This window comes from Ostrinia furnacalis, unplaced genomic scaffold (genome assembly GCF_004193835.3).
Source record: "Ostrinia furnacalis isolate ACB-3 unplaced genomic scaffold, ASM419383v2 OfSCF0188, whole genome shotgun sequence".
NCBI classification, from domain to species: domain Eukaryota; kingdom Metazoa; phylum Arthropoda; class Insecta; order Lepidoptera; family Crambidae; genus Ostrinia; species Ostrinia furnacalis.
This window is the reverse complement of record NW_021130427.1, coordinates 339054-359204: the sequence shown is the minus strand read 5'-3', so window position 1 is coordinate 359204 and position 20151 is coordinate 339054. Positions and strand designations below refer to the sequence as shown.

The 20151-nt window shown below is 34.7% G+C and overlaps 1 protein-coding gene across 3 annotated transcripts in view; it reads left to right on the top strand.

The window, feature by feature from the left end:
- The first annotated feature begins 5861 nt into the window (after positions 1-5861).
- The window catches only part of ftz-f1 (ftz transcription factor 1), a 93185-nt gene continuing 78895 nt past the window's right edge, over positions 5862-20151 (top strand). For all 3 annotated transcript variants that reach the window (XR_003655984.1, XR_003655983.1, XM_028306353.1), the window contains exons 1-2: positions 5862-5912; positions 6063-6251. Coding sequence is in view for 1 of the 3 variants with exons in the window: in XM_028306353.1 (XP_028162154.1) it covers positions 5891-5912; positions 6063-6251 (211 nt within the window). In the remaining 2 variants the exon portion in view is untranslated. The remainder of the gene's footprint in view (positions 5913-6062; positions 6252-20151) is intronic.

Below are 20151 nucleotides of genomic sequence, written 5' to 3'. Positions count from 1 at the left end.
CGATCTTATTTCAGTAGCTAGCTTCTGTAGGAAGGAATGAGTCTTTTCTTAGGTATTTTCCTTTAAATAACACCACTGTAACTGCAAACTGCTTTTGCTATATACAATAATGATAGGATATGACTAACTAGAGCGAACTACCATAAATTAAATAATGGGTCTCGTACGAGTAAATAGCGTAAACTGTACACCGATCAATCAATACTTGTACGAACTGAGCACTACGAGTACATATTTTAGGAGTCTGGCAACATAAATAACCAAATATACCTACTACAATAAACATTTTAAAAAATCTTGTTTTTTATGAAGGAATGGAACACACTCAACCACAAACATTAAACTCGATTATTTACATTGTAATGTTAACTCCATGAATTATTGAAAAAGAACAAATTGATCGATTATATGCAAGCTGGAATGTATCATAATGACCACGAATGAAATCTACTTTGCCAGTATCCATTTTCGAATAGCTCTGCTACTTGCTATAGGGTTGTATGTAAAGCATGACGAAGTTGCCATTTCTGTTGCTTTGTCGGCCGTTTGGTGTAGTGGTTCGAAACGGACTACTATTCCGGAGGTAGCGGGTTCGATTCCCGCACAGTACAAACATTTGTGTGCATGAATGAACATATTTGTTTGTATTGGACTGGGTGTTTTCTATGTATAATAAGTCTGTATTTACAAAAAAAAAAGACAACCGATATAACATTTAAGTATGTTTATATCCGTTGTCTAGTACCCATAATACAAGTTTTGCTTAGTTTGGGACTAGAGGCGCAGTGTAAAATGTCCAAGGATATTTTTATTAATTACCTCGCAGAGGAAACCAACCTACTACTACCCTTCTTTCTTTAAACTCCATTTCCTCTTAGTCTCCACTCCAAGTAATATCCACGCGTGGACTAAGAACATCAAGTGGATAAATTAAATTCACTGATAGGACCATGAGATCGATATAAATATGACATGGCCAGTCAGGAATTCGGGATATTACGCTGATTTATAAATTATTGAACACTACACACTTCTTTGTCAATAAAAACAAAAACGTTCAACATTGGGCCTTCTACAGAATCAGGCGCTTACTATTACTACACTACATTATCTAGTAACATTAAGTATTAAATAGTATTTTTATCTGCTGTACATGTTGTTATAGAATTTGAATTGAAGACAAAACTTCCACGTAACGTCAGGTCTCGCAACAGTCTATTATTTTTTTGTCCTTTATTTATTAATTGGTACATAAGTTATTTTTGTTTATCCTAGCTTTTTACGCGTTTGTGCAGAATGCAGAAAAATGGAAGATACCGATACTAGGTAGGTACTGATATCAGTACCTACTTATATACTCAAAAAATAGTCTGTCCTGACTGATTGACTGATATTATTATCAACGCACAGAAAAAAATACTGAACTTAGCTGTAACATTTAAATACTTCACCTTACATTATGATGTACAGTTTTAAAACTACCCAACAATATCCAGCGGAACTAACCATCTCATGGACTTGGTGGAGATTCCACCAAAAAAGGAATTCCGGCAATGGAAAACCGACTTTTCTGTAAAGTTATAACAGTTAACTTTTAAAATATCGAAGCTCTCGAGTAGGCAGGTACCTAGACAAAGTAACATTAATAGAGTTCGATCCGTTTCGATGAAGTCGAATGTGACATTGTTTCTACTCGTAGTCAGAGATAAATGCAACGCGAATGCAATAAAAATCCGCTCCTATCCTTAAAAGATATAAAATGCACCTGAATCGAAATGCATCTTTTTATGACGATGATAGTATTGTGCACAACTGGATGTAATTGTGAATAGGAGTAGTGCTTCGCCAGTACTGAAGTTGTAACGTGAAATGTGAAATTGGTCCTGCTTTTAAGAAAATTTGAAAAGGCTTTCATTTGAAGTAGAGCGGTTTCAGTAGTCATGGAGGGTAGGTGTGAAGATGAAAAGGAAGAGAGCTGGTGGGATTGGTGGGCGATGACTCCGACTCCGACTCCTGATGGGGAGCCCCAAGGTAAGTAATAAATCTCAAAATTAAATTATTTTTGGCCTAAATAAGGTAATTTAGGCCAAAAAAAAAATTTCGACTGGCAGAGATTATATAATATTTAGGCCAAAATATTATATAATCTCTGCCAGTCGAACTAAACTTATTGTGTTTTTTTTTCTGATTATCCGTTTTATGTGCTTTATAATAAAAACTATCTACTTACTACTTATCTGTGTATCTAATGCAAATCCCAAAGAAAAACACAAGTCGGTACTGGGCTTATGTCTTTGATTAAGAGAACAATCGTTAGGTAGACGAAAGGTTGTGGGTTCGATTCCCTCTTTTACGCGAATAGTAGTTTATTATAATTACCCATAGCTCCTACATTCTACAGTGGGTAGGTACTCCATAGCCCCCCAGGCGGAATGGCGAAGGATTGCTGCTGCATGCATTTGCGCAAGCACCTGTTTGCTTCAAGGCATCAGGAAGGAAAAAACATGATATTTTTCATCTCAAGAACGTATAAACTGCACTTAAGTGCAGTTCCAGACCAGAATCTGGCCTGTGATTGGTCCAAGCACCTAAAGTCACCATTCACAGGCTGTTCTCGTAAGCTTGAAGTTGAGATAGAGTAAAAGCTCAATTTTAAGAGCACGAAATGATTTTATCAAACATGAAATGCTTGAAGCCTTTGACTGGTTGAATTTCACTACTTCCAATCAGAACAGAATCTGTACTTGAGTCTGGATCGGGTTTTCATCATGGTTTCTAATGCGAAATTCGAATTGGACATCGATTAACAAACAATTTTAGAGTTCAATGCATGGCATGTTATTCAGTCTTGTTTAGTTTTAGCCTAGAAGGATTTTTAAGAGGCACAAAAACTGAAACCCATATGGATTTATTTTCACTGAGCTAAGATTGTGGAAACTTCCACTACATAGGTACTTAGGTAAGATAAGAAAATTAATAACAAGTTCGAATTTGGGGAGTACCTAGTTAGTAGGCCTGTTCCGCTCGTGATAGTTAAAAGCAATTATTCGCGAATGATAATTTATGAAAACCGAAATACGAATACCTGCCTAGCTACGAGAAAATTCACGGTAAGAAACTAGTCATTTTATTTTAAGTCAACAAATTTATTATTAATTAAGATTGTTTATTGGAGTTAATCTCGAAACTTCTGACCCGGCGCTGTACCTACTACTACTGATAGGAAGCTGCTCATTACCTATTACTTACCTACTCGAATTGTAATTCTACTGCGTAGTCTGATAGAAAATGTAGATAATATTACGTTAGTACCGAGGGATCTCAAATCACGGAGTCCGGTAGATATTGACTATTAAAATCTGTGAAGTGTTGCCGACGCGTGAAACCTCCGCGGTGGAGGTTCTCCTCTTAGGTTTAATTTTCTTTAAAAACTATGGTTTGACGTCCTGTCAGTTAAACAAGTATTTCGTGGATTCGCTGGTTGGCTTACAATTAATTTATTACCTAGGCAACTAGAGCAACAGATGTAAAAAGACTGAAATACTCAAAGGGGCGAGGAGTAGAGTCAGGGCCGTCTTTAACCTACTAGGGGCCCTGGGCACTTAAGGATCAATGGTGGCCCCTTATCATCTGGAGATATCAGAACTTGTGTTTCTTTAATGAAAAGACCGATAGTTAGCGAGATAAGCATTTATTATTCGGGTTCTTACACAGACACATCTTGTTCGTACATAGCCGGAAGAGGGAAGAAGGTTCTACCGGAAACAGTTAACTTTTTAATATTTAATACACTTCCAAAGATAATATAATCCTAACACTCCCTCTCAATTACAAGTTAGGCTTTAACTTTTAATTGCAAAACAAAATAATTTTTATCTACTAATAAAAACTTCTAATAACAATATTCCACTTATGTTTTAGTATGGCAACATTANAAAGGACATTGGGAACTTTAATATGAGAAAATGCCCCAGGGCGGACAAAAATGAAACGTATTTTATTTCAAAGCTTTATACTTGTAGGTATATTCACTTAAAGCGCTATGTTGTGAGATATGGGAATTCTGAGATATGACGAGTCTAAGTTGAAAATATATTTGTCTAAAATGATTTGATATTTTTACATGTTATGTTGTTTGGCATTGCAGAGTAACCAATAAAAGTAAATAAAATAATATAAATAAATAAAAAATATAAATAAAATAATATAAATAAATAAAATATTATAAATACTTAAATTAATATTAGACAACATCTCATATATTACTCCAACCCAAAATAAGTAGCTAAGGCATTTGTGTTATGGAAATCGGGAACGACGAACCACAACACACCCAAACCAGAGACAATGTGAAAAGATCGTTTTCTATATTGTCCCGGCCGGGAATCGAACCCGGGACCTCAGGATTGGCCCGGCACACCTTGAAAACCGGTGTGTGTGCCTCTCCGCCGCGGAGGTCGTCAAAAATGTTACCTAAATGTAAAATAAAATAAAATATTAAAACTTCATTTTCTCAATATTCCCATTTAAGAGAGAAAAAAAAATGCACGGAAATTCATTGGATATTAGTATGTATCATCTGTGATAGGTTTCGTTTGTGTCCGCTACTTTTCGAAAAGTGGGGCAAAAAGTTCCCAATGTCATTTAGCCTATTAATTTAACACAGGTACGACTGTACTCAGTGTTGCACTATCAAATGCAATTGAAGCGCCTCTATGCCAGGGTTTTTATGTTCCTGGTCAGGCTATACTTAAAAAGTTAACCCTGTAAACATGGCGGTTATCATATTATACAGACGCTCTTTCTACTTTACGATTAAAATTGCGAACGTCTTCAGACTTACATCTTACATAATTTAAAAGTTTGTAATTATTAAGTAAGTATTTACCTACATGCTTTTAGTGTGATCACTTTAAATATCATTTCGCGTTCCATCAGATAAAAACACGCTCATACATTCATAAATAACTCATCAATATTTATCATCAAACTTTTAAACAAGTTATTCAGTGCATGCTTTTTGAAAACACGCGCCTTTTTTGCTGGAAATGCTTTGTCTTGTAGAGCTGAAAGTGATTCCATTCGGCGCGCTAGATGGAGCTACCTTAATTGAATATCGTTCATGGGCAACTTTTTGTTTTATGTAATTAATAAAATATTCAGTTAAACAAGTACTTTTTGCATACAAGTGTTTGTAACGAATTAATAATATGTCTTAACACGAAATTCGTACAGAAAATGATGCTAATTCACTGTATAAACGTCAAAAGTATTGGAATACGGGCGCCCTCTGTGTTAGTTCACATAAACTAGCTGGTATTCAAAATGTTAATATGGCGATGTTAAACCGGATGTTTTTAATGGTTAATTTTAGTTACTTTTAATTGAACTCATACGATATGGACACTAAATCGTCAAATAATATACACATTTAAAATATATATCTAATTTATATGCACAAATATTTTTTATTTATCTTGAAATAACAAGTCATAATACATTCAACAGACATACTCATAAAGATTGACCTACATTCAGAGCCCTTGTGAAAGGATTGTGCAATAGAAACGGTCATTTATTACACAACAGAGCGTATTCATAAGTCAACCCAGTCATTTTATTTCATTTTAAATATTTTTGGAGTTAATATACACTTTTGAGAATAAAGACGTAAAAGTAATCATATCTGTTTTTCTTTGATTCCGATCATTATATTTAGATTCATAATTAGATAAATGAACGTTTACTTTATTTATAAATATTTTTTTAAGTATTTTTTGTTAAATAGGTCAACATAGTTATAATATCGAATTAGGTTAATTTCTTACTGCCCTTTACCGACTTATTTCAATGTCAGTCATGAGTACGGTAGCTCCATTGAACCCGAATTATGTCGGTCGGAATATCAAAGTGTAAGTGAAGTGGCCTAGAGACCTACATTTGGTTTTTAAATCGTATTATCGCTATTTATGGGCGATTTTTGAAATATAATAGTTACCTGAATATTACCGTATACGTTTTAGACATTTTGTAGATACGTTAATTGAGTTGCCTCGTTATAGTGCCGTGTATTATGCACGAAGACGCTCCAAAAATGAGTGTAACGCAGAGTTTGGCCGCCTCCACGAGCCAGGCCAAGAGCGACATCGTAACCAGCGTGCCTCTGGATTTCGACATGAGCTCAGCGGACTCCAAACCACCCGAGACAATTGAAATCGACTTAAAAATCGCGTACGTCGATCCGTCTAATGGTAAGTACTTGCGCTACATTTGCTTTACGATAAGATGTTCTGTACGACAAGTAGGTAATAAGCTGGGATGTTCCAAGGCGGATGTAATTTTTTCATTGATCTGTAGATAATCGATCTAAAATATAGCTTCTGTGACCCAATAAACATCTTACAGCAGTTACATACTTGCGATAAAGTATGTAATTTATAATTATGTCCTATTTTATATGTGTATTAAATTCATATTGGAATCTTCTAAGAATATTATTGGGACCCAAGGCCTGTCTGAAATTGGTCAAGAATATAATTTGCTCATATAGAAGAAGACAAGTGTTGTATAATAATAAAAGAAATAAAAATATATAATACATAAGGACATTATGTTGTGCATTGTGGAGGCTACCTGTTCGTACGCGCTGCACGGTGTGGCAACGCCGCGTTGGTTTTTTTCGCGCTATCCTGCGTTTAGAATCGGCTGAGTGAAACAGTATTTTAGAGTTACTGCTGAATAGTTGTGGCTCACGGAACATGTTTCGAGAATAGTTGGAATATATAATTAGCTTCAATCTTGCGGTGAATGAGTGATCAACTATTCAACGTTACATAGTGATGTCGTTTTGTATTCAGTGGGTGGCTCGTCGACGTCGCATTTTGATTTCGTTCGGTGTCAGTAGGACACGTTTGCCTGTCTCGCTGCTACGGGCTGCTAATATTACACCATATGGTCACCTCGGGAATGTGTAACATGGTGCATCTTGCCTATGTTATGTCATGAATACATTTGGTAGACGAAGACAGGGACCTCTTGCAGATTTTTTCTGTCGTAATGGCGCGTTGTTACAAGTGCCACAGACAAGTGCTCTGGGTATTCTGGGAAATTAGGACGAACGATGATTCTGTTTGGAATCCGACAAGTGGGTGGTAAATCGCAGCTGTAGTAATGTTTATCAGATTGAAACTAGTCTTTAAATGTAAATTGTTGTTTGTTATTGCTGTTTATCTGCTGTTAGACCTTGTCACAGATTAGCGCGCTATATCTTTTGTATCAGGCTTTTTTACATTTACATTGATACCTACTTATTCAAAAACTCCTATTTGAATAACGGGGACTTTGATTGATATTGTTAAAAAAGGTAGGAAAAAGAAGAATCGTATCATTTCAAATGAAAATCAAACCTACTACTTATTTCACTATTTCAAATTCACTTTCTCACTTTCGTCTCAATTAATTCTAGTTTCCAGTCAGTGAGAAGACAGCTTAAGTAATACTTACTTTATACCAATTTTCATCTTCTGTTTTCGACTAAAGAAATGGACCAAAACGTTTTAAACATAGATCATAATTGTGGAAGATCATCGAAATATTTTAAATTCCTGGAGCAAACTAAATCTCATCTGTAAAGAAATCGAATACCTACAAAACCTGAGCACTTTCGCCTTTCAAGGATAACATAAAATATACCCAAGAGTCTTTCTTCCCCAAAGACCGCTTCGGTTCATTTCGCTTTTGAACAACACATTTTCAGTCTTGTACGGCTCTCTTTGAGTCCGAGTCTAAATCTGGATTCATATGACTCACTTCATTTCGTTCATTTTAGTGTTCCCTTTCGAACGTAAACTTCTTCGTTCGTTCATTCTTTGACTTTACGACTTCCAAAGAAGTTTAGTGTTTAAATTTTCTCTACCTCAATTTTGCTCTATTCAGAAAATAATTTATAAATTGCAACGTAATATACACCATGGTTCGATCAACACTTAAAAGTTAAGAAACTTTGTAGTTGCGAAGTTTGCCGGTTTCCTAATGAACTTACCTTAACAGGAACTGACCGTATTTATTTTAGATTAGTGCAAGAATTCGTTAAAGAAACTAATAATATGGTTAATTAATGGGTTATTTAATTAATACTTAAGAACAACAACATAAAGGACCACATAACATGGTTGCAGTTGCACTTTTCAAATTCTCTAAGACTTACCTTCCAAAAGTCGAAGTAGGTGGGTATAATTAATATTATTCCAATTGGATTATACTTGTAAAAAGCAAGCCTTTATCTCGAATCTTCGTAACTTTTGAAATTGCTTTTAAAATTATATTAATCCGAAGTCTCTACGTAGTTGGTGGATCTGGGTTAGACAGCATGGAAGGAGGATTTTTCACTTCGTCGAAGCCTGTTTCTCCCAGACATTGCGTCGTAGTCGTTCGTATAACGCAATAGGAACCGCGTGACGTGAGTAGAACGTAATTTTCTTTACTCGTAAATCAGATAAATAGATCTTTAATACTTTTCGAAAGGGCTAAAAATCTGTTTTATGCAAAATTAGAAAAGTCTATGCAATCATGTAGAGCGAGATATGTTTTTTTATTTTTATTTACTTACCAGTGGAGTGTAACCATGACAGGTTTTCCATCAAACTATACTTCTTTTTAAAAGGTGAAGAAATTATGTATTACTAGCTTTCCGCCCGCGGCTTCGCCCGCGTGGAATTTTGTCTGTCACAGAAAAACTTTATCGCGCGCGTCCCTGTTTCAAAAACCGGGATAAAAACTATCCTATGTTCTTTCCCGGGACTCAAACTATCTCTATGCCAAATTTCATCAAAATCGGTTGCGAGGTTTAAGCGGGAAAGCGTAACAGACAGACAGACAGACAGACAGACAGAGTTACTTTCGCATTTATAATATTAGTTGGGATAGTTGGGATTCATACCCAACTTCTGGCCGAGGGGAAGTCATGCCCAGCTTATGACTTGGGGAGAGGAGGGGGGCGGGGGAGTCATACCCAGCTTCTAGGCTAAGATTTCCAGGAGGGAGCAGCTGTCCTTTCCTGCAGCAGCATCCTCATTGAACACTTCTTTTAGTGTGCTACAACCATATCAATAACTTCGATTGAAGGCTACTAAGGGCAACCATTAATTAGTTTTCCATGTGAAGAGAATTGGGGCAAGAAGCTCCTACTTAATTATTCTTAGAGCTGTCTCTATGCTAGGTCCTACCATTTGTTTTGGAACTTTTGTATAGATAAATAATGAAAAAGTAAGTGAATAACCCTTCTAGATAACCAAAATGTCTATTGGGGGCATTAAGTGCACCTACCAGTTTCTTTTTATTTAATTGTAATCACGAAAGTAGAGCAAGGTTGGAGTGTTCGACTAACATTAAAATAGAACAAATAACTTGAGGCACGCAGACTTCAATGTATGTACAATACTTAATCGAGTTTATTGCTTTATTTATCGTTACATGTCAGAGTAATCCCACCAAAAACATTCTGTAAAAAATTAGCCAAGTCTCGATGGAGCTGCCTGTTTATCTCTAAAAAGTAATGAAATCTAGACAAAGTCGTGCCAAGTCTATGGTTCCTTACTGCGATTTCTTTATTATTATATTTAATGTTGTGTGACTTGGCCGTTGAAGGGTACCAAACCAGATGCTCCATGACACCATTGCACCAATCTGTCGCCAAATCCGCTACCCATTGACGATGGAAAATAAATTGCACTTGGAAAACGTTGATGCAATAACCAGTCAATTGTAGGCTTAATAAAGCTGCGTATTTCAATAATACTTAAATGTATGATTATCTTAATAAAGATTGTTCCACGGCCAAGTCACACAACATTAAATATAATAATAAAGAAATCGCAGTAAGGAACCATAGACTTGGCACGACTTTGTCTAGATTTCATTACTTTTTAGAGATAAACAGGCAGCTCCATCGAGACTTGGCTAATTTTTTACAGAATGTTTTTGGTGGGATTTCACTTCTTTTTGTAGAAAGTGGCATAATTTTTTTCTACGATATTAAACACAAATAAACTCAACGACCTTTAAAATGGACAACGAATCAGAAATTGTTTTAATAACAAGTGCCACGCCATCTAGCGATGAGCGGTACAGGCGAACACCACGGTTGCCGGTGTGGCGCTAGTAGTATTGATTGTGAATGTGGTGTTACTCCAGATCTTCGATTTTCCTAGTTTTTATAGTTTTCCCTTTATGTAGTCATTAAACCCTAACTCTGTACCAAATTTCAACTCTCTGAGTTAATGGGAAGTACTAGTTCTATTTTGATGATCATCAGTGAGTGAGTGAGTGAGTGTCGTAAATGCGAAACTTTGCTTTCGCTTAACTTCGGAACTAAATGACCTACAGACTTGAAATTTTGGATTTTAAGTATGTGATTATAGCTTACTAGATGACAAAAATTTCTGCGTTCTGGTCTTATCCAGAGGTTCTCAAATAGAGGCCTGAAAATGCGGCGAAATGGTTCCAGTAAAGATGGTACGGCAGTGTTTGCTTCGCGCTCGACTTGGCGGGGGCACTGCCGTGCCCCCAGATTAATTAGACGATTATTAAGTGTAGCCCTGTATAACGCACAGTGTTTTATGAAGACCATTTTTCGGACATGGCCTTTTTATTGAATAAGCAGCTAGTTAAGGCAATTTAAATGATAGCTACGAAATCCCCATTTAGCTAGCATGTCTAGTTTTTACAGAATATTTTTCTGAAAATTGACTATTTTTAATCGGGTAATATTTAGAAAATTGAAAACAAAACACTGTGTAACGCGACAAAAATCAGTGACATGGGAGGCTCTACTTCACTTTAAAAATATTCCCAACTAGCAAAATCATGACATGAATATTCTTCAAGACTACTTGATCTAATAGTGCACTTATAATAATCTGAATAATCTCGACCAAGCCTATAACGATGGAATCTTATAGTAATCTTATAGTGCATAAACTTAGTGCAATATAAATTATTATAATATCTTGTTCTCTTTAAGAACGTTTACAAAGGACTTGGGTTTTTTTGACTTGCGTTAATTTCCTTTATCCTAAATGTTAAAGGAATATTTACATCCTCGATATTAGAAGCTCAATGCATAATAAACGTGCAAATGAAAATGTTGAGTCTTTTCCACTTTGTATCGCCCACGCCTAAAACTCAACTTTTTATTTGGAAAATATTGGAAAAATACGTAAATAAAGTCTTATAAGTCAATCGTTTTAATGATTGATGAAATCTTTTAACAAGAGTTTTAATTAAGCAGTGGTAAAGATGTTTTAAAAAGCAATTACTTTTTTAATATGCCTTTATAATTTTAAGGTAGAATTAGGTAAGAATTGTAATTCGTAGAGATTTTTATAAATTGTATAGAAATTAGTAATCGAGCGGTTTTTGGTGGTGGTTGGCATATCGGACTATTGTGCCACGTGGGTTCGGATTCTATTGGTGACACTATACAGGGTGGAATTTTGAAATGGCACCTGGACGGAAAGTAGGCTCTTAATACTGTAGATAGAAAATTTTACTTAAAGAAAACATTCCTTTATGTTTTCCAATTTGCTTGCCACACCCAGGAATCGAACTAACTAAAATTGCATCTCAAGGATGAAATCTCTCTAACAAACTTGATAAATCAAATGGAAGGAAAAACATGAAATCTTAAATTATTCTCATTATTTCCAAAAATATGTATGGTATGGTGGTGAAATTTCGAAATTCTTTGAATGCAGTTTTCTTTCGTGTCAAAATTAAAGGAATGTTTTCTTTGAGTAAAATTTTCCATCTAAAATTTTCTATAAGAGTAAGTAGTACTTTCCCTCTAGGTGACATTACAAAATTCCACCCTGTATTAGTATAAGGAGCACACAGGTACTCTCATTTTCATAAATTCCGTGTAGGTATTTAATTAAGTTAAGACTACCTTATTACCACTGCTAAATTTTAGTGCGTGGAGATAACGACTAAAATTGGGATACTTTCATGTGTCGCTGTTGGTTATTACTTTTTCTTAGGTGATATCTTTTTAAGCAGTAGCACTTATTGACTGTTATTTATCTGCAGACGTACTCATAATATCACATTTAATGTAGTTTGGGAAACAACAGCTCTTTACTATCAGTGGACCTCGCTTGTGACCCAGTGACCCAGTTACGCGTCAGAGTAGTAATCGCATATTATCGTCCATAAGTGTAGGTATTTACAGTCAGTACACGTTACGCACTGATGCACAACACAGCTCGATCCGAAGAGCTATAATGTATCTTAAAATACATTCTTAATGTAAAGTATGTATATAGAAGGAAAATAAATCCTTCAGGCCACTGGCAGCGCGTTTCAAACTTCAACCATACGGCGTTGCGGCTGGGGGTTCAAATTCTGATAGAGACAATGTTAGTGTAATGAGTACGAGAATGTAAAGGTATTCAGAATCCGTTTTTCATCCTCCAGTTGCAATAGCACTAGACAGGTAAAAAATCGTCATGCGTCAAATTGAAATTGAATTTCAAATTTTTTATTGCATTTTAAGCAATCCCTGAAACATTTCAAACAAGTTTCCTCACGAGGAAAATGAAATTGAATTGATCGTATTAGTTAGAAATTAGTATTTTATTGAAATAACAGTTGTAGTAAACAATATGATGCAGACCCTTCCCAGTTGAGGTACAAAAGGATACAGGGAAAATTTTAATTAACATTACAACAACTAAAGGCGAACCACGAAACAATGAAATACCCTATTTTAAGCGTGGAGCATATTCTAATGGTCAATAAAAATAATTCCGATGACGCCGGCCCTCGTGCCCTGACTTACTAAAGCTGGCGCCGACTGCGGCATACTTTCCCAATTGAAGGAATCCCAGTTTATTATCCGCATAAAATATCTTTGTTAAAACCAATTAAAGATATGTAAGGATAAGGAATTATCATAAACATTAACATAACAGCGTGATTCAAGATACAAAATGAATTAAAAGAGAACAAAAAGATCGATTTTACATTAAACTAATTTACATCAGGCAAATCTTAAGGTAGGATTATTATGTGGATCAAATCCCATTAATTTTTCAATTACTTCATAATCACAAGTTTTGTATTCTTCTTCTTTCCGTGCCTCTTCCCATTATTTGGGGTTTTCACAAGTTTTGTATAAAAATTAGTACTCTACTTGGGGGCGTCCATAAATTACGTGAGGCTTTTAGGGGGGGGAGGGGGTCAACAAAAACCTCACCAAATCTCACGTGGGGGAGAGGGGGGGTCTCGGGAAATATCACGTATTTTTTTCCACAAGAAATAGAGAAATAGTTTGCGAGAAAACTGGGTTAAATCTTAAGTAAAAAAAATGGCCAAGTGCGTGTCGTGCCACGCGCAGTGTAGGGTTCCTTAGTTGTCCGTCGTCACAATATATTTCAGAAGTAAGCAATTACTTAATCTAAAGTCACCTTTAATATTTTCTTCTAAGGAATTTTTATTAGGTATGGAATTTTATAATACATGAGTAAAACGACTATTAGTCTTGAACTAACTGATCTATCTTAACCGCTATAGTTTTCCTTGAATGTTTATAAAAAGCACTATAATCTTGAATTTTTCCAGATTTATCAAGCCAACAGTTTAGTTTTTAGCGGGGGGGAACGCCCTACTCGGACAAAAATTGGCACTTTAAACTTTAACATTTTGCAAACGGATCCCTAAATCGAAAAATGGTCTTAGAAACCCCTAAGCCATTTTAAAAGACCTACCCACACGATGGGGTAGAAGACGAAAAAAAATACCATCCCCACTTTACATGTAGGGGAGCTACCCTAAAAAAATTTTTTTTTTCAAAATTTTATTCTACCGTTTTGTCGTCGTGATTAATATACATACCTCTACAAAATTACAGCTCTCTAGTGCCAATAGTTTCCAAGCAAAACCTCGGACAGACAGACAGCCAGACATATCGAAACTATATTAAGGGTTCCTTGTCAGGACTAAAAATGATATTTGTATGATGATAATGTCATTTTATTCTATACAGTCTAAACAAATACAACTAAAAATGCTTCCGTCTGCATGTGTGAATACTAAAATGCAGAATAAATGACGAAATTAAGAAAATTATAAAACAAGTTCTTTTTTTATCAAAATCGATTTTGCTAGATTATTAGTGATTTTGTAGAAAGGAACAATTAGACTAGGTACTTCTGTAAAAAAACAATGTGACCCTAGTACTAACCGCTGTCACTACACGTGTTTTTCTGGATCTATTCGTAATCATTGGGCTTAGTGCGACTTTACACAATCGTCATCCGCTAGCGACTGCGTAAAAAATGACATTTAAATGTATGATGATTGTACAGACAGCGTCCCTAGCAGATACTTTCAAGAACTAAAATCTTAAACTTTATAGATCTTTTTGATGCACTCGTTAGCAACAACGTTAAAGCACACAAAAAAATGTTTCTCAGTTATATATTACTCCAAAACTATTAAATTTCGGATTTTTTTTAATATCACGTGAGATTTGGGGGTGGGGGAGGGGGTCAGGCAAAATCTCACCAAATCTCACCAAGGGGGGCGGGGGGGTTGAAAAATAGCCAAAATTGTCTCACGTAATTTATGGACGCCCCCTTACTTCGCAGGAGTTTCATGACCTAAAGCTTTCAAACCAACAGACAACCTTTACCGTGCTTTACCTTCAATTTCGATCTGGATACAAATTCCATAATCAAAGTTCTTTGGCACTAACACTGATCCTGTCAATTAATATTCCATTAATATACTAATGCAGCAGAAGGAACAATTCGTTTTCAATTTGCTGTAAAATTAGAATTTTAGTACCGAAATGAACAAAAAGTTAATTCTAATGGTATCTTGCTCTACAAAATCTATGGGAGTCAAGTTTGATAGGCCGTAACAACACAAGTATGTCAGTTGATTCACAATATACTCGTAATTTAGGGTGTGTGATAAAAGGGCAAATAAAATAGTTGTTGTCGTAGGTTTTATTTTGGATATAAATAAGATATATTACTTTATAAACTAGATGTGTAGTTAATCAGATAATAATTTATTAATGATGGCGTATAACTTTTTATCAGTCTTGGCCAAAAGAATTCTAATAATAAACACTTAAACGCCATTATTGTTTTAATAGAAAAATAAAAGACAAGTAGTAATATCTTAGGGTGTTTAGAGTATACCATTACTAGAATAGAGTAATTTAGTCACCTTTGAAAATATTTTAGTAAAATAGTACAGAAAGTAACTATTCTCCCACATAGCCAGGACTTGTTATCGTGGAAATATGTAGGTAGAACACTTGTTAGGAATTCCCTTTAGTATTTCTTTCTATGTTATAAAGACGTCTGCCTTCGTTGCTTCTTATAACATCTAGTGATGTTCTGCCACTAACTAGAACTGTTTTTTGATTGTTTTTTTTTTAAATCTAAACAGTTGGTCCCTATAATAAATACCATAGTGAAGGGTGGTGTAATTGATACGCATAAGCCGTCAACTAAAAACTTAAAACAGAAACAACAGAAAATAAGAAAAATGGTTGGTTATCTTGTTACAATGTCCGCGTGTGTGTAAACACTTTTACTCGGGAGGGCTATTACATACGTCAGCACTTATAAGGCTTCTCAATGTATTCGAGAGCCCGTGTCCTTGATATTTCGTAATGAGAGACTCGTGTATACAGTTCTGGTTTTCTAAGGTCAACCATCTGTCTCGCTATTCGCCCCATAAGTGAAAGAACACCCTTTATTGAACAAAGACGTTACTATCTCCATTCTTAAGAATTCGCTCGCCTAACAAAAGACATTTTCGTGAGTAATAGTACTATGATTGCGTATTTTTAGTGTCATCATACTCTGCTCTATTTTTGTGGCATATTTGAGGTGTTTATTCGCTGTGAATGCGATTGACCTATAACCTCACTAGGTCGTGAACTCAATTTGAAAGTTCGGATTTTAGAGCTAGAATTAAAAATGTTTTTATTGAAGTTGTGTTGGATTCACTGTACTGAGAAACTAGGGGTACAGTGAGTTTTATTTACTTGTGTTGTTAACGTACCTAACGCACATCATCTTGTTATGGGAATAAAATAATGACGTGACAATTGTTTCAAATCATAAGTAATCTTACTTACTATATACCGTTTAATTTTCAATTTTAAAAACAAAAAATCTCAATCTCAACTAAGGTAGATGTCAAGTAGACTACTCCTTCGATACAACGCCTCTCCGGTCTAGATAGCAGCCCTACGAAGGTCCTGTAGTCAATTCCCTGAGCACAAAGTGGATTGAAAGTTGAAACACTTTGTGTTCCCAGTTCGATTAGGACATTGGAGGATTAAGCTGGGCTGGCTGGGAGATTAGATAAAACTGTGCAGATCTTGCAGAATATAGAAACTGAATTATAAATTCTATATTTAAGTATAGAGAGCGGTAAGCAAAAATGTTATGTAGGTAGGTAGGTACATACTCGTACATACCTAGATATTACAAAACTCACATGTTTCGTCGTCTTTTGTCTTTGAATAGTATTATAAATAATATTATTCAGTCTTTTGTGTGCAGTACAATACACGTACACTGTACAAAAATTTGAATACTTACGCTCGTATTCACAAACATTACTGTTTGGTCTCGCAGTGCGCGTGGACGCACAGGGTCACCCACAAACCAATCACAGAGCTATACTCGTATTCAACGCTGTGCCTTCGATTTGCTGCTTTACTTAAGCAAGCATCGTTTGTGAATACGGGTGTTAGAATATATCTATATTTACACGAGGTATCTACTTTTGTCTATGCACGAGTAATTGCCATAGACCCACTGCCACTTTCTATCTTTTCAACGTTGAAACTTGAAATGAAATAGGCTGAAAAACAAATAAAAAGCAAAGGAATCGAAGAAAAACAAAGCCTGAGCTTTGAGTCGCGTTTTAAAATACACACGTTTTTTACTTCAGTTTTTTAACTTGAGGGTAATTAATTAATATTATGTAACTAGAACGTGTTGGTAGATATCCGTAAATTGTTGCCACTGAAAACACAACATTTAGCAATAATTTCAAAGACTTGGCTTTACTATTTCTCTACTTTTACTGTAAAATAATTGTACCTAATTGAAATTCAGCATGTTTTCACAAAACGGCTACATATTCATTATTGTATGTAGAGTGAGTAATAATGAGTAGGTATATAATAATTTTAGTTTAAGTAGACATTTTTAATGAGGATCATTTCGATTTTTAGCTGTGAATGCAGATTTATAGGGCTAAGAAATCCTTAATACACAGTGCAAAAATTTTTGTTCTACGACAAAAATTGACGAAGTTATGGCCAAATTACTAAAAAAGTTCACTGACCGCCCGGCGCGGGGACGATGACGTCATTATATCCGATCCGAACGCTGCCGGCGTACTGCGTGGATAGAAAATATTTTTTTCTAGCCAAATTATCAGTTTTAGAGAAAAACTTGTAATGACATTTATTCATCAGAATAAAGTAAGCTATCGATAGGTAATTTTTAAAAATGGAAATTGTGAAAAACAACGCAAAAAATCCATACGCTCATACGATTCAATGGCACGCAGAGACGCGATTGGGGTCTCCGCGGTGGTATATTTGGCGATTTATTCAAATAAAGTGTACATAAGTGTTGTTAGAGTCATATCTTCTTCCAAGTAAAATATAAAAATGTATAAGTATTAATTTATTTACTTCTAACAATNTGATCCTCATTGCCATCTATTTATAGTAGGTAGGTAGGTGCACGTAATAGGTAACTATAAATAAATAAACATTATAAATATGTTAGCGATACTTTGTTTGTAAATACGAGACAATATAGGTAATTGGATGTCCAGCGCTTGTTTTCTGAAAAGGATGTACGCCTAAATTGGCACCTTGGCCAAAGGTACAGACAGACAACAGCACATCAGTACCTCTAGCATGAACAACTTTCGTCTTCGACTCGTTTGTGTATTCGATAAAATTCGATACCCAATCTTAGAATTAAACTACAACGTGACAATTTTGATCCTCAAAATTAGTTTCGTGCAACCACATCTCATACTAAGTTCACTTTACGACACGTTCATCACCACAAGGGCGCTGTTGTAGTTTTCTTATTAAATTTTTTGATGGCGATTCGAGTACGCAAACGATTTGAACTCGAAAGTTTTTCGTGCTATCCGTACAGACATACATTTTCGTCGCAAAATAGCTCCTATTTTAACGGCATAAGACCTTGCAGTACCTTGCAGGCATAAGAGCTTGACGTGCTGTCGTCTGAATCCAAAGGTAGGTTTAATGTTGACAATAACAACGAAAATTATTACAATAACAATAACAGTATCAAAATCAAAACATTATTTTGATTTATAAATCAAGACTATATGTTGCGTTCTACATATTGTATAAGTAATAACGTGGGTATTATTATCCCAACTCTAATACAGTGTGAGTCACGTTAAAGTGTACATATGAAAATAGAAGAAACTAGACCTATTTTTATCGACAAAAAAGAGGTCAAAATTTTTTTGAGATTTTTTAAAAATTTTTTTTTAGAATTTTTTTTCTTCCAATTACTTCTTGTAAAGAAAACGTAATAACTTTTAAACTAAGCGGTATATCCAGATAAAATAAAAACAGCAATAATGCTAAATAACAGGCGATACTAAATAAAATATATAAAATACACAAAAAATGCCAACATAATAATAAAAAATGATACTTTTTGAGAAAAATCTGCTTTTAAATTCGTGTTTTTTTGGTTATTTGATAAATTTCTCCAAAAAATGCCCCTATAACAGGTGGTTTTTATTACTTTGTGTTATTCTCTATCGTATTACCTTCGCTAAAGCAAAAATCGCATGTCTCTATCCCTATCATAACATTTGCTATGATCGTTTGAACAAAGGCCTGCCACAACATTATTCTCCGCTACAGGTAGAGACAATTTAAATTTTAACTAAAATGCTTATTTTACTTCGAAATCTTTTGTTTTTATTTGAAATCAAGTTAGATTTCTATTTCTATTTCTATTGTAGAGCCATTTTCAGTTTCGTTGTTAACGAAGCGTTGAATGGCGCGCCCGGAGAGGCTTAGTTCAAACGATCATTGCAAACGTTGTGATAGGGATAGAGACATGCGATTTTTGGTTTTACGAAGGTTATACGATAGAGAATAATACAAAGTAATAAAAACCACAGGTTATAGGGGCATTTTTTGGAGAAATTTATCAAATAACCAAAAAAACACGATTTTAAAAGCAGTTTTTTTTTTTCAAAAAGTATCATTTTTTATTATTTGTTGGCCTTTTTTGTGTATTTTATGTATTTTTTTAGTATCGCCTGTTATTTAGCATCATTATTGTTTTTATTTTATCAGGATATACCGCTTAGTTTAAAAGCTATTACGTTTTCTTTACAATAACTAATTGGGAGGAAAAAAATTCTATAAAAAAATAAAAAAAAATCTCAAAAATTTTTTGACCTCTTTTTTGTCGATAAAAATAGGTCTAGTTTCATCTATTTTCATATGTACACTTTAACGTGACTCACACTGTATAATAAGGGCATAATATTAATGTATTTATTACTTTTATCGGTAATACGTATATACATCGTGTGTAAAGGATCATACATCCTGCACCAGTATAATAATTTCATAATAACACTATGAGACGCCATGGGCGTTTGGCTTATTATGACAGGCTTTAGTCGTTACAAGTTGTGAGTTTGTGACTTGCCGAGTCCCCTGAAGCATATCATCTATCTTGGAAAACTAGGCAGGTTCTTCGGGCCTGTGATATCAGATCTAGACAAGTTCTACAAAATAAATTCATTTTTGAGTTCCTTTTTAAGTCCTTAAACTAGTAATAATTTTGTGACTCAAGCCTTTATTAAATTACCTTTATTATACATATTAGGTACCACAGCAAGGTCTATAGTTGTTCACTCGCTAGCGATTCGGATTATTTTCAGATAGGTACTAAAATAATATTAAATAATATTTCCTGAAATAGTGTTCAATAATTATTGCATATAACATTTTGCTTCACAATACTCACAAATCTACAAATTTAATCTAAATTAAAAAATGAGTTTCATATTATTTGAAGTTTTATTAATTTC